The 14,254-nt window shown below is 43.4% G+C and overlaps 2 protein-coding genes across 3 annotated transcripts in view; both read left to right on the top strand.

The window, feature by feature from the left end:
* Window positions 1-9,405, top strand: part of Stacl (SH3 and cysteine-rich domain-containing protein) — a 120,727-nt gene extending 111,322 nt beyond the window's left edge. For both annotated transcript variants that reach the window (XM_078184969.1, XM_078184968.1), the window contains 4 exons: window positions 6,728-6,904; window positions 6,977-7,226; window positions 7,756-7,939; window positions 9,139-9,405. In XM_078184969.1, the coding sequence (XP_078041095.1) occupies window positions 6,728-6,904; window positions 6,977-7,226; window positions 7,756-7,939; window positions 9,139-9,285 (758 nt within the window). In that variant the 3' untranslated portion in view covers window positions 9,286-9,405. The remainder of the gene's footprint in view (window positions 1-6,727; window positions 6,905-6,976; window positions 7,227-7,755; window positions 7,940-9,138) is intronic.
* Window positions 9,301-14,037, top strand: LOC144472177 (uncharacterized). The gene has a single exon (XM_078184972.1). It carries the CDS (start codon window positions 9,427-9,429, stop codon window positions 9,958-9,960), a length of 534 nt encoding a protein of 177 aa, XP_078041098.1. The 5' UTR covers window positions 9,301-9,426; the 3' UTR covers window positions 9,961-14,037.
* Window positions 14,038-14,254: the final 217 nt, after the last annotated feature.

The following is a 14,254-nucleotide window of genomic DNA, read 5'->3' as shown; positions in this document are numbered from 1 at the left end:
GTCTTACGTCAATTGAATCTCACCGCTCATTCTTCGCTGTTTTTTTGTTAATAACTCGTGAACGACGCCTTGGAGAAAATTGTTGTGAAAGAAAAAGTTGCTTGAAATGATCTCAGGGACCTCTCAGTCATTTAGAGCGAATTTTGGGAGATCCTGTATATTCTGTAGATTCTCAAGTTTCGACCTAGGATAAATCATTTACTTACTTAAATATGAATACTCAAAGTTTGAAGTTTGGTATTGCATACATATTACAGCGGTTGCATTTTGGAATATTTATCTTGCAATATTGATCCCTCTGTGAGACAATTAATTTAGTAGATCACTGTTGCAAAAGCGTACACTCGCCGACTAAAGTTCAGAAACTTTACATGTCGTTCATGTTTGACTAGAACATGTTGTCGGGTCAGTAAAGATGAAATGCATAGTTAACATCGTAGAGTAAAGTTTGCATTCCATGATTATACATTGCTAAATACACCTCTTATTAAATGAAAAGTATATATGTATATTATTTCATTATATATTATTATTTCATTTAGTGCGTACGACGTATCAAGGAAACATTTTCTTAAATAAAATTGAAACAGACGGATAAAAGTTGCATAAATAAGATAAAAATATAAAATACAAAAATAGGATAATATCACGAAACAAAAAATTAAGTAATCTAAGAATAAAAATCGAAGATATAAAAGTAGGGTAAAAATAAGAATTTGTAAGAAAGTGAAATTAACATTTTCATTGACACGACACAGATTTGTATTCTGTGCTCAACTTTTATCGGCGATTGTAACTTCGAAGAAGATCATTAAATGTATTCTGTGAAAGAAATTATAGTCTGCGTTCTACCGGAATCAGTTTACGTGTTTTAAGCACTGTAAATTACCTGGAAACCGTCTCAAGTTATATGAAAATTCTTCAAAACTGTAAATTGCGCAGATGCTCCAAGTTTGTTGCAGCGCAAACCTAATTTACGACAGTTCCCGTAGATTTAAGTTGCTCGCGGCGGCTTCAGGTGCTCCCGAGCACACCGTGCAAGACACGGATTTGATTGCCGCACGGAAGGGACGATATTATTGTGTGCGTTAATATGGAAGCAACAGTTATATAGAACACTAATGGCAGTTGCAGCTTAGTTTAATTGACGAAGTTCGGTGAATAGATCGTAGAAACGGTAACGTGTTCTTGGCGCGATCAAGAATCCAATATAGATCGGATTTATAGAAGCCCCGATACCAAACGCTTTAGTTCGAAAACAGTTCGCCGTCGAGAACGAAGCAAACTCTGCTGAAGCCATTTTGGAATTGGATTCTGTCTTGAGAATCTACAGCAGCGAATAAAACTACTTTCTTCTGCACAGTGTCATAGTCTAAATGTACCAGTTATCGTGGCTGCTTCAATTCTCCTTCTCCCGAATTAAAAACTTACAGAAAAAGGAGAGTTTTATACATAAATTGACGCTTTCTCTGTATCTATCATTTCGATGGGTAAACGTAATAAATAAATATAGATCGCGAATTTATACGTAACACTTTCCTTTATATGTTTTTAATCTGGATAAATTGGGGCGGACACAATAATTGGAAAATCTACCCTAGTTCACGTATTGTTAAATACAGAATATTCAAGCTCACTTTGTTAGAACGTAATAAAATAAAAGCGTTCAATGATAGTACAGCAAGATTTTACTAAAGAATAACTGCAGCACGGAATTCGGTTTAACGCTAAATCTGAGATAGCTGTATTTCTATTTGGCTGTTCGAATAATTGAGAGCAACGAGTCAAGTAATTGAGAAACATTGTTTAAATTCAGATTTATTGCGCCGAAAGCCTCGGGTCGCGTTTATCTTGGAGAGTTTTTATATGTCGGTGAAAACCCGAGGAAATCACCGAATGCACTCAGAAACAGGCCCCATTGATAATGCAACGGAAGATGTCACTATTTTTTCTGCTTCAAGATCTCTCGTGACCCTGTTCTCTTTCTTTTATTTTTTTTTAATCAGAAGAAAGAATACTTGTCTTCTTCAGGGACATGACTCGTAATTCTCACTCACTCACTCACTCACTCTCTCTCTCTCTCTCTCTCTCTCGCTCTCTCTCGTTTTTGTTCTTTTTCTTCTATCGTATCTCTGATCTTCTCCTGCTTCATCTTCATTCTTCCCCTTTACCCGCGCCATCGTTAATTTGTCTACTGTCGCAAAACGCCTGGGAAACGAATCTGACCGAAAACAAAAAACAAGATGATATAGATCGACGGTGATCCACGAGGGATCCAAGAGTTTCTCGTCGTCATCTCTCGTCCTCATCACGACTGTGTACCCGTTCACGAAGGAAAGAAAAGTCGAAAGCATTGACGAGGGTGTTGATTCTCTTCCCTGACCGCTTGACCAGCACACGCGGAGAATACGAAATTTTTCCAAATTTTCTTACCGTTCCGGGTGAAATAGTCTCGGAATAGTTGAGGCTGCGCGCGAAACGTTGCCGCTTGTGCTCGACGGCTAAAGATGAAAAGCGGAGGTGTCGCGCGCGCGGCGACAATCTCCAGAGGGATCTCATCGTAAAGCCTCTTTCCGAGGTGACTTTAAGAGCTCGCTCGAGGGCCTCGAGCCCTCAATGACCCACGATTAAAAATCGACAATCCGGTGTCCGCTATTGTGGCGGCACACTCGAAGAGAGAAAACGTTTTCCCACTTTTCCGCGAATCTCGTCGCGCGTATGCTTTCTGTCCTCTCGGGCAGCGACGGGTAAAACGCAGCGGTTCAAAAGCCGACCTTTCAGTTTCGAGTTCGTCGACCAAATCGATTTTCCCTGCGAAAAACTAAATCGGAAACGTTGACACAATTTTTCTATACGAACCACCGTGCTTGAAAAAAACCTAACTAAAGATAACAATCCCCTTACAAATATGGCGGACAACAGCGCCGCCATTGCGGGAATGCTCGCGCTATTTTTCGAACCCAATTCATTCGAGAACGAAACTCCGCAGTCGCGGTACGTGCTACACATATTCCATTCAGTTTTTCACAAGGAGTCGTGTAACGTTGACGAACAGTTCTTTATTTGTTAACGAGATTTATTTATATCGATTATATTTTAACGAATCGTCACCCGACGCTGCCGAGCCCCTGCGTCTCTCAGACATCACAAACGAGCAACTCCCAAGCATCAAAGACTAACAAGAATTCATCGAAACATTCGAATCAATTCCAAGCAACTCCAAAGACCGAATACGACGGACGAAAAGGATAAACAGACGAGCCGAGGTATGAACGGCGTCTAACAGCAGCGATCATAAGAGTCGGGAGAAGAGGCCTACAGGAAGGCCGACTCGTATAAATCAGTCTCTCATTTTATAAGCACCGGGATGGAATTGCGCCAACTAACAATAACAATAGCCACACGTAACAAACGCCGAGCGGCCCTAACTCGTGCGCTTCGCGGGTCGGGAGAGAGAAAGCCGGCTATCGAGCTTCGCGATAGTTACCGCCACGCACCAGAGTCACCGTGGAACCGTTGCAATTCCATTGAGCAGGAAGAGGCAGCGGCGGATCGATGTCCGGAACCAGGCCGTTCGGGCAGCCGCTGGTGTTGATGACCCAGGAGACTCCATCGGCCTCATCCCAGAGGCTGCCGGAGCTTCATTATCGCGCCGGCAACAGGAAACGATGACCCGTCAAGTGGAGTCGCGTGCCCGCGCAATTCCTTGCTGCCCGCGTACCTCGAGATTCGAAGATATTCGCATTCGCGATCGTCGATACCGACGAAATCGAGCGACTCCCGCTCTACTTTTCCTTGGGTGGAATTGCTTGTGCACCACGATGATGGAATCGAATGTTATCCGCAAATAGAATCGTTATCATTTTCGATCGGTTTAGTAATTTATTTATTAGACATTGCGCTCGGAAAACGCAGAATTGCTGGTACACCATAACGAAATTGCGCGATATTCGTAAAGAAAATCGTTATTGTTCGTGATACTGATTAGTCTGGTAATCGATTAACTACTTTGCTAAGAAACGCGACGAAATTGCGGGCATGTTGCAATTCTATGACGATTGTGTTTCGTATCGTCATTAAAGAGTATCGTTGTTTCTGATGCTCATCGGCTCAGTAATTGATCAATCGTTGCGCTTAAAAACCATGGAGTCACTCGAGGCTAACTTGAAATCGCGATTATTGAAGTTCAGTGGAATTACTATTGCTGCGGGAGACATTTTCTTTTCCAGAGTGCACAAGCATTATTCCCTACAGCATGGAATTGCTGGACCCGTGTCGAACTGAAATCACAATCGAGTCTGACGCAACGAAAACAGACGAACGGATCTCGTCCGAACGTGTTCACGTTATCCTGGATAGCGTCGATGGAATTTCTAAAGAATAATAGGTGGAGTTGCCGAGATTGTTCTACTGTGATGCCAAGAATGTCTCGTTACGTAACGAGAAACACCGCGGAAAATCCATCGAATTGTTCGATTCGATTAGCGAAGAAACACGGTTCGAACATTGTCACGTTATCACATTTAACGTACGCTACGAAACCGTAACACGTAGACCATGTGGAGGCGCTAGTTTATTTTCCATGTATATACGTAGTCGCTGTTAAAAAAAAACAAGCTTTGTATCAGCCGGGTCGAGAAAGTTCCAGCCGCGCTTGTATCTTCCTTGCCGGGACGACCCCAATCGTTGAAAGCTAGTCGACTTCAAAACGATTTGGAATTGCTGAATTATAGAATACAGAACCACCGGCGATGAGCCTTTTCTCGATCGGTCCGCTGGCAATTCTTCAATTCAGCATGACCAACCTACAAAACGAACAAAAAAGAACGCACGTACACACACGCACAATTACACGCACACACAGACACGTAAACGTACACTGAATAAATAGTTCCCAAAGTTCCTAAAGCGGTGAAATTATTTGCAGGACTTTTAGTTATTACGTACAGGTTGTTTCAAAAAAGACTATGCCAAAAAGGTAAGGATGCCCCAAATATATTTACAACAGTAACGAGTAATCTGTGAACGCAAATTGTAACGCATACGGGAAAGAAACGGCGAACTGGCGGTCACTGTAATCTCGCGATTGATAAAAAAGAACGGCGAGCCCGGGAACGGTTTATTTCATTTGCATACGGATTATTTCAGCGTGTTCCATGAACGATCAGAGATGCTCGATTTCACCGCATAGTTCCTTTCACAACCGGATTGCTCGCTCTCCGGTGTTTTGTCAAATTTGGGATTGTTTGTCGATCTTGGAGAACCTAATTGACGACGGAACCGTGCGAATCCGTCCACGTTGATCGTACGAGAAGCGAACTGAGCGATAAAACGGAGAACCAAGAAAAGCAAAAAAAAAAGAAGCCGTAACTCGCTCGACTATCTTTCTTTTACGCACGATCGCTCATCTTTGTAACACGTACGTCGCTCCAGCCGGTGGCTGAAATAAACGATTTGTCTCACTTCTTCTTCGTCCTCCTCGTCGAGAAAGAAAAAAAAATGAAAAAACGAAACGGAACGCGTTTCGATTTCCGTCGGTCGCCAAACGCGGCGTAGAATTCGCCGGGAGATATCTCGGACGGTGCCTAGAAGGGGGTGTGTTCACGCGCAGGGGAAGGAGAACAAACTATCGTGGAAGCCAGTCAGTCGGTGTTTTGTAACGCGAGTCCCACAGATCAAAACCGTACGATATCCCGCCGAAGAGAAGGGAACAAAACGACCTGAAAGCATCACAGAGATCCCCGTGTAAATATTGTAAATAAAATATATCGTATATCTTCTGCCAAAACCCCTGCTGTCACTTCTTCGCGCGAGTCGTGTCCCATTTTTCTCTCTGTACATATATGCAATGTATACATAATGCGTACCTATACGTGTATATACATATATATATATATATTTAGTTCTTTGCTCTGCAAAAAAAAAGGAGTACAACAATATGTTTTTTGCAAATTCTATTTTCCTCTCTGTGAATATCCCGGCATTGATCGAATTTGTCGCTTGAAAAAAAAAAGAAAAGAAAAAACAAATGAAACGTTTCTGTGTGCATTCATGGTGTTGACCGTGTCTATATGGTGTCCTTTGTTTCGTGGTACGTGTTTCGCCCAGCCCTCGACGTTGACGCCAACAAGCCGATGATTTCGTCGTAAACGAATCGATCGAATAACCGAGAAGAGCATCGACGGATTCGTCTTGTGTTCTTTCTCTCTCTCTCTCTCTCTCTCTCTATATATATATATATATATATATATATATATTCACTGTCTCTTTCTCTTTCTACTAGAAACGGAACTCTGTATTACTCTACTTTTGTGCTGACGACTTTGCGCACAACGTGTCTCGTTTGCTTTGTCTGAAGCACTTACTAACAAGCAAGCTTCCATTTTTTTTTCTTCTTTCTACCTTCGTTTCTGTTCTAACGACTCTCGTGAATCGCTCACCCCTCCGCGAATCTACGACTCGAGACGCTGCCGCTACGAGTAACCGTTGGTTTTGCGTTTCCGCTGATGGTCCTCCGACTTTGCTTGACGAACTCTCTCACTCGTACTCTCTCTCTCTCTCTCTCTCTCTCTCTCTCTGTCTCTCTCTCTCTCTCTTTCCACCTTTCTTTGTGCCTCTTCGCTGATTAACACAAGAAACTGGCCTTGCCGAAAATGGCGTCAACGTCGAGCACCCGACCGAATCTCAAACGCTAACTTTGTATCCTCGATAATTATGGCACATGAAGCGCCGCATAGCCCGCAACGTAGACGAGAGAGGCTCAACCTGCGAATGAAGAGCTTCAGCTTGGATTCGCCGGAGGGTACCGCTCACGTTCGGCACCGCTCGAGGGATTACTATCCCGGCGGACAGAGGGAGTCCACGCCGCCTCGACACTCCGACAGCGGTAGCATCAACAGATTGTGTAAGTATGCATTGCCGTGCCTCCGACGCGATTCCGCCGGAATCGTGAATAAATGTTGCATAAATCTTGCAGCGCCATGCAGCCCGGGCCAAGGGCACACGGTTCACAAGCACATAAGGGGGACCGTCAGAATGTCGAGCATGGAATTACCGGACGAGAACGAGAAATCCTATTCCTCAGCCAGCACTTCGCCGTGCCCGTCGCCGCATACTAACAATCAGAATCACATGAATCCGCCGGGGAAACGTGTCCTGCCACCCAACAACCTCTACGTAGCCCTCTACAACTTCGACGCGCGTCACCGGGACGAATTGGATTTAAAGTAATCATCGAACAGGCCTCCTCTATGCTCTATGGAAACCCAACCGCGCGACTCGCATCTCCCCGAAAGCCGACGCTCCCGTTGTTCTTTTTTTTTTATCTAACACCATCCCGGAGCTCCGACCGTTCTCCCTCCTTCTCTTCTTTAGTTCTTAAATTTGATTGTACGTACAGAGTGTCTAAAAAATATCCAACAATCCAGAAATAGGGGATTCCTGAGATCGTTTGAAGCAATTTTTCTTTCAACGATAATGTGTAATCTACGGCTTTGTTTGCGAGTTTTTAACGTAGAGCAACGACCAATGAGAGGCGTGATCGGGTGGCGCGAAGCGATCGTGCCTGTTTTTCGTTAATAAATCGTTAACGATGCTTCGTAGAAAATTTTTGTATGGAAAAAAGTTGCTTCGGATGACCGCAGAAATCGCTTGTTTCGCGATCGCGAGTGAAACTTTTGGACACCTTGTATATTGTTTTGTGCTGCGTCGGCCATTAATTCTGCTAATACCGGTATTATTGCGATATTTTTGTAGGGCTGGTTATAAAATAACAGTGATCGACAAATCAGAAAAGGATTGGTGGAAAGGCAAGTGCTTGGGCGGACGAGTCGGTTACTTCCCAAGTGCCTACGTCATGAGAGTGGAGTCTGGCCAGAAGACTCTCCAAGTCACGCGTAATCTACAGCTTACCGATCAGATCACACTATTGCGTGATCAGGTATTAATCATTTTTACAGCCTAGCCAAAGAACATAACATCTCTCTGATCAGATTCAACCTTATTCTTCATCTTTTATATATTCTCAACGTTTCATCAGCCTCCCTCAAATACATATTACCTTAGGGTATACGTTTATTTTTTTTCTTAACAATTTCTACTCGACATTAATTTCTTCGCTTCGAAATTAGTCCTTCTCTTTTGAATTCCTCCATTATTATCATCCCCTAACTTCCCTTTTTGCAGTTGTTAGTATTGTTTGACATGTTCAATTTTCCTCCACCCTTTTAAAAGAAAAAGCTCGCGCGAAGCGTTCGAACGAAAGCTGATATTTGACAATTTTTTTTATAACACAAGATCTTGACGAAATTGGCATATATACAAGATCTTGCCACTTGACATATATGTTCTTCAACATTTCACGATGTAAAATGTTTTTTCCCTTACGTTTTTTCGATTTTTAACGAAATAGTACATATTATCTTCTCGTGACTGGCGTACAGTCTAGAACTTTGTCCCTTTGATTTAGAACAAAAAATAAAACTCATTAAAAGTATCTTGAAATATTAAAGAACATGTGTGCCAAGTGGCAATATATTCCATCAAGGTTTTATGTTATGAAAAAATTGCCAAATATCATTACTTGTTTAAACGCTTCGCACAAGTCTACTTCTTTAAAGAACCAAGTTAACACTTTAACAACCGCTCACACAGCATGTGTGTGATAGCCGGAACAACCGTTACCGACCGCTCACACAACATGTGTGTGATGCTGACGCCGAAGGTTGTTGACCAGTACCACACTCTTTGTGTGATAATTTATGAATGTAAACAAGTGTGGATATTGCTATTGGCTTCATATTTCATTGTCACGTCTTTGATTATAGGTAATTATCGCCTATTTTTAATTTTTGATTAACTTTTGTTGTTTTTTGTTTTATGTTAACTTTTTCGTGAATTTAATAAAGTTCTTTAAAATGAATTCTTCAAAAATACTGCCGGCCCCTGGCGACGTTTGATCGCGTAGACGCGCGGTCGTTAAAGTGTTAAGGTGCTTAGAGTAGACTTAATCCTTCCAAGGATTATTCAAATACGCACTGTTCTTTTCGAAATCCTTGGCAAACAGTCAGGAAGCAAGTAGGCAATGACCAATTCACGAATCATTATGGGGCAACTGTTCACCGAATTTTCCATTTGCAGATCGTTATCCAGGTTGGCGAAGAGGTAGACGGCGTGGCTATGGTGCGATGCGCTGCGGACGTCCGCTCGGCGGATCACACAGGAAAGGAGGGCGAGGTCTTGTACAGGGAGACCCTCTGCCCATTAAAGTACTTGCAAGAGGTGTGACAACAACCTCGTCGATACGTTGTCGAGAAGTACTACGACTGTCTGCAGTGTGCAGAGCAGTGCCATCACGTGACGAATATAGTCACCAGTAACAACAACACCATCAACAACAACAACAATGCCAACAGCACGAACAACAATATGAAGCAGAAGATCGCGAAAGCGAACAACATCCTGGTCCCGAATATCGGAATGAGCAACTACCGAGTGACCAACCACATTAGTTCCTCGACGATCAAGGACAATACCAAGGTCCTGTCCCGCCTGAACGACGCCAGGCTGCAGACGAACCCTAAGAGCTTCAACCTGTCCAAATCCCTGAAGGACCAGCCGCTGCTATTGACCCCCGTGAAGAAAAGGTCGTCGCTGGATCGTCCAGTCCGCGTTTATGACTCCTTCTCCCAGCCGTCGAAGCTGATGCCGGTGAACTACGCGTTCCAGAGCCCCCAGAAGAGGGAGATCGGGGAGTCGACGACGTGCGTGAAGAACGTGCAAGAGGAGACCAGCTGGTCCATCAGGCTGAGAAAGAGGAAGAAGTTGATAAGGCTGATGAAGCAGCAGCAGCAGCAGAACAGATCCGTCTACGAGGACACCGACAGGCTGCTGCGCGTATTCAGCGTTAACAATGTGGACCAAGATAATAGGTACAACGTTTCACGGTGTTCTGTCATGTAAAGACTATGTAGAGGGTCATTGGGAATCCCTGGCCGATGCTCGTTCGAGGCAGGACTAAAAATTGGAGGCGATGGGAATCGTTCCGATCGCTTCGATTGCTTTCCGAAATTGATCTATGCACTAATAAACTTGCCTCTGTGGAAATATTTACACAAGGACTCTCCCGTGGGTCCCTTGATCGTAGTAGAATTAGTAGCCTTGGAATGTCTTGAACGTACTGGGTCGATCGTGTCTTTCAAAAACGTAACCTTCACTGCTGGTCGATCCAGTAACCACAGATGGCTCTTGCTGGCAGTTCAGACGCCGAGACCAGCAGATAAGAGTGTATGGGAACCAAATTGTATTCAGTGCATTTCCAAGATCTTCGGATGACATTTAAAGCGATTCGGGACGACCACTGAGTCACTTGGACTCGAGTGTCTAAGCAAATGTGCTCGGACGCGCGGACTAGTTTCAATCCAGTTGACTGTGTCAGCTAGAGCAGGACTATGAGTCAAACTTGAAGAGAATATTGCGCGACTTGTGTTCTCTTTTTATACTTAGGAGCATTCGGTGCGAAGAAGAGCTTTCGCATGCACGTCGCAGAAAGATCCCGGGATCTCTGGATCCTAGAGACTAGAGCTCGTCAACTGAACTGACACCACGTCAACCGTCGCTTCTCGCACTTTCTCTGCCGTAAAATCCTTTCTTCTATATATGCTTTTCGACGAATTCCAACAAGTATTGTACTTGTTCAATTCACTGTCCGAACGCATTACGGCAGAGAAAGAGCGCGAGGTCTGCATCGGCACCCCGCTTAGCACGAATTCGAAGCCCTCGCTCGAGCATCGATTAAAGAAAAAAGTCGAATGGCAGTTTCCCTGTTGAAAGAAACGCGCGTCCCATTTTGCGGGAAGCGTGTTCCATTAACAGTAAGGAAGTTCTTCGTTCAATGTGACTCGAGTCTTACTGCTGTCGCTTGTTGTGTTTGACAATTTCGCCTCTGGTAACAGAGGGGATGGATGTTTGTATCGTTTTTAAGGATAGAGAGTTAAACGGCCGATGCTTGAGAGTATTTGTGGTATGATAACGATGGGAAACAGGAAACGAGGGGAACGCAGTTTTATTTATTTTTTTTTTCTTTTTTTTTTGGTGAATCGTTGTTAAATGGACTGGTAAATAATCGGAGTATTTGTCTCGGTGTAAGAGAGAATGGATATATTGATGTTCGAACCCTGCGGAACAGGGATTCGTCGATGTTTGTCTATTTCTTTACTCGCTTGCGCGCAAAACACGCAGCTATTGTGTTCGTTTTTCGAAACGTTTCGGTTGAGAAAAACGTTGTTCCGTTGTCGTCCGTTTTTTTTTTTTGTTACACGATGCGAGGAAGACACGGAGAACTTTCGATTTCGTCTTTTGGAGCTTTTGTTACCATGGATGGTGAGCGGCTAAACCGATCGTTACTAATAATTAAGAAAACTTAAGGATCAAATAAGAAATCGAAACATAACGCAAGGACAAACCATTTGATACAAAGATTTCGGATATCCGTCGCGCGACCGGCGATGAAAATCAACGTCTCGCGTACAGTGCTTGCGAGAGGTCCTAGAACCAAATAGAGGTCCTTGTTTCACTGGTCGACCACCGAATCTTCCAAATTTTTCCATCCCTGTTCAGCCGGACCCCGTTTTTCATATCGAGGCGCGATGTTACGTTCTCGACAGTAGAGATTTCAATTATTCTGTACCGAACGAATAACATCGGATAGATTTAGATTAATTTTTAGAACACATCGATATCTTCTTGTTTTCGTTTTTTTCCGTTCTTTTCGAAGCATACGAAATGTTTCGCCGAGTAGAAAAGCGTCACGTTTCGTCCGTTTTTTTCCTTCGGTCGATGAGAGAATACCATTCTATTGCCGAACCGAATTAAAAGAAATGCAACCAAGGATTCTAACGTTTACACGCTTGCATTTTACACAACTAATTCCGTCCCCGAAGGGTGAACTTATCAACTATCGAGACCCGCACGATTCTCGCATTTAATTTTCTCAATCGGAAACACTTCGTCTGCGTTGCTATTGTTCGGAGATGCTAAACCACGGGGGTTTCTGCCGTCGGTGACCATTTCGTTGTACAAAATTGGTCGAAGTTGCGAGGTGATTAGATTTATAAAACGTTTCAGAGGAAATTATTCTACGGAGAAACATGTTATCGACGGGCTGGGGGTCGAATCGCCAGAATCGCCGACGGATTAAAACCTTTCAAAATTTCAAGATAGCGGCGTCGATGGTGTAAACGATAAAAACATTTCCCGTAAAATTATCGTGTAAAGTACACATTATTGTTACGTGAAATGGAGCTATTAATTTCTAGTCATTTTTATTCGAGCGTAAATGATTGTTGAAACACCAAATCACGCAGTGATAAAGCGCTGAAACTATTAGCCAAAATTCCCAGCAGTTGATGACAATGGTGCACATGATAGACTATTATTTTGCATGGAAATAAAATTGATTGCATCAGAGAAAAAATTCAATCCGTCCTGCCTGCAGCGATTCGTCCGTCAGCCCGCCACTATATTTAATGATGCGATATTTTATCTCAAAGTTGACCAATTGCGCGATTTGCATTTACTTGACGTGCATTTACGAAATGCAGACCGTTCTCGAGGACATGTTATTCGACGCTCGACGCGGTGAAAGATCACGCGGTGCCATCTTGGTCCCTGTTCGAAAGGTCAGCCGCGTGTCCTCAAGAGCCTGAACTGCTGACCTGCATCGTTGAGCCTCAGAAGTATATAAACGTGTTGAAGGTTTTCATTCCAATGTCCCTCCGCCTCCCGAAACGCGGACAAATAGAGAGAAAGAGAGAGAGAGAGAGAGAGATGTGTCTAACAATCAGGTAAATACCAGATGCGCCGGAGGATACGATCTCTACGAAGCGGATCCTTTCCGTTGGATCATCGTGGATCGGTCGAACAGAGAACAGCAACCAGACGTTTCTTCCTAAAGGGCCCACACGCTATCCTAAAAGGAGCATAGATATTCACTCGTGTAGAATGAAAGTCACAGCAGAGATATGCGTATATATCTCGTACTTATTTTTTCACTATCCGGCTCCGAAACGCGCCTGATAAATATGCTTTCAGTAACCGTAATCTCGTCGAGTGTGTCGTGTTCCTGTTTAGAATCCTTCGATTTTCCTCGAGATATCTATTATCTCTAGCCGAACTCGTTCGCGAAACTCAGGATACACATGCGCGATGAACGAGCCTCAGCGGCATTTCTTCAGAAGAGTTCTTACTTATGGCCGTGTGGCACAGGTGCCAGGGAATGGAGGCGTTCAAATTTATACACGCCGTCGAACTTTTCGTATCGGTCGCCCCGTTTTTCATGATTACATCCTACTGTTACACCTGCTTTACGTTTCCGGACACAATGCATGCACCTTGTACATAATGCATCCACCTGATATGGATTCCGTGGATTATTCGGTAGAGATGTGGGAACTGATTTTAGTTTTCAAATATTTCACACCCCCGGATTTCAAGGAGCCTGTGAAATGATTTTCCATCGCGTTAGCAAACACCTTTTGGATATTTCGTATTTTTTGGCGAAGGCCCGTCTTTCCTGAATTGTTGACATCGAGGTGCTGGTACTTGACTCACTTTTTCTATGTATTTCTTTTCACGTGAACAACAACCTTGGATACTTGAAGACGGCATCTGCTACATGCGGCCGATTTTTAGGAAATGATAGACTCTAATTGGCTAGTACCTGCCTGTTTTTTACTAGACGCGGATTGGCAGACTTTTTAAGATAATTTTCGTATGTGTTTTATTGATCACCCTGGGTGCAAATCCTTTCGACAAGTTGCCCAAAAATTGTTTTAAAATGTACGAGAATGATGTTTCATAAGCATTTCAACTTAAACCATAGGAAAAGTATTTTTATTGTAAGATATAAAATTGTCATTTCCTTACGAGCTTGGAGATTATACAATTACGAGGTATTACAATTTACAACATACCAGATTACAGATCGATGCATTTATTATAAATACAGGGTCCCGAAACATCTTTGTTTGATCCTGGGGTAGAATGCTCTTAGTGGCTGCCCAACTGCTCGCCGTTTTCGGCCAATAGCGAGCGGCGGCCAGTGAGAGGGGGAACGTGAAAAGTACCTACTTGTCGCGCGAGAACTATACTAGCCGATTAGAGTGAGTCGTTGAAGCAGATGTAGTAGACGCCGTGGCATAAATGCTCTAAATGAACAGCTCTGTTTGCCAGTAACAATTCGTTTACCTGCGTTGAT

Source organism: Augochlora pura, chromosome 7, assembly GCF_028453695.1.
Source record: "Augochlora pura isolate Apur16 chromosome 7, APUR_v2.2.1, whole genome shotgun sequence".
Taxonomy (NCBI): Eukaryota; Metazoa; Arthropoda; class Insecta; order Hymenoptera; family Halictidae; genus Augochlora; species Augochlora pura.
The sequence above is the reverse complement of the archived record's forward strand: the minus strand, read 5'-3'. Positions and strand labels throughout refer to the sequence as shown.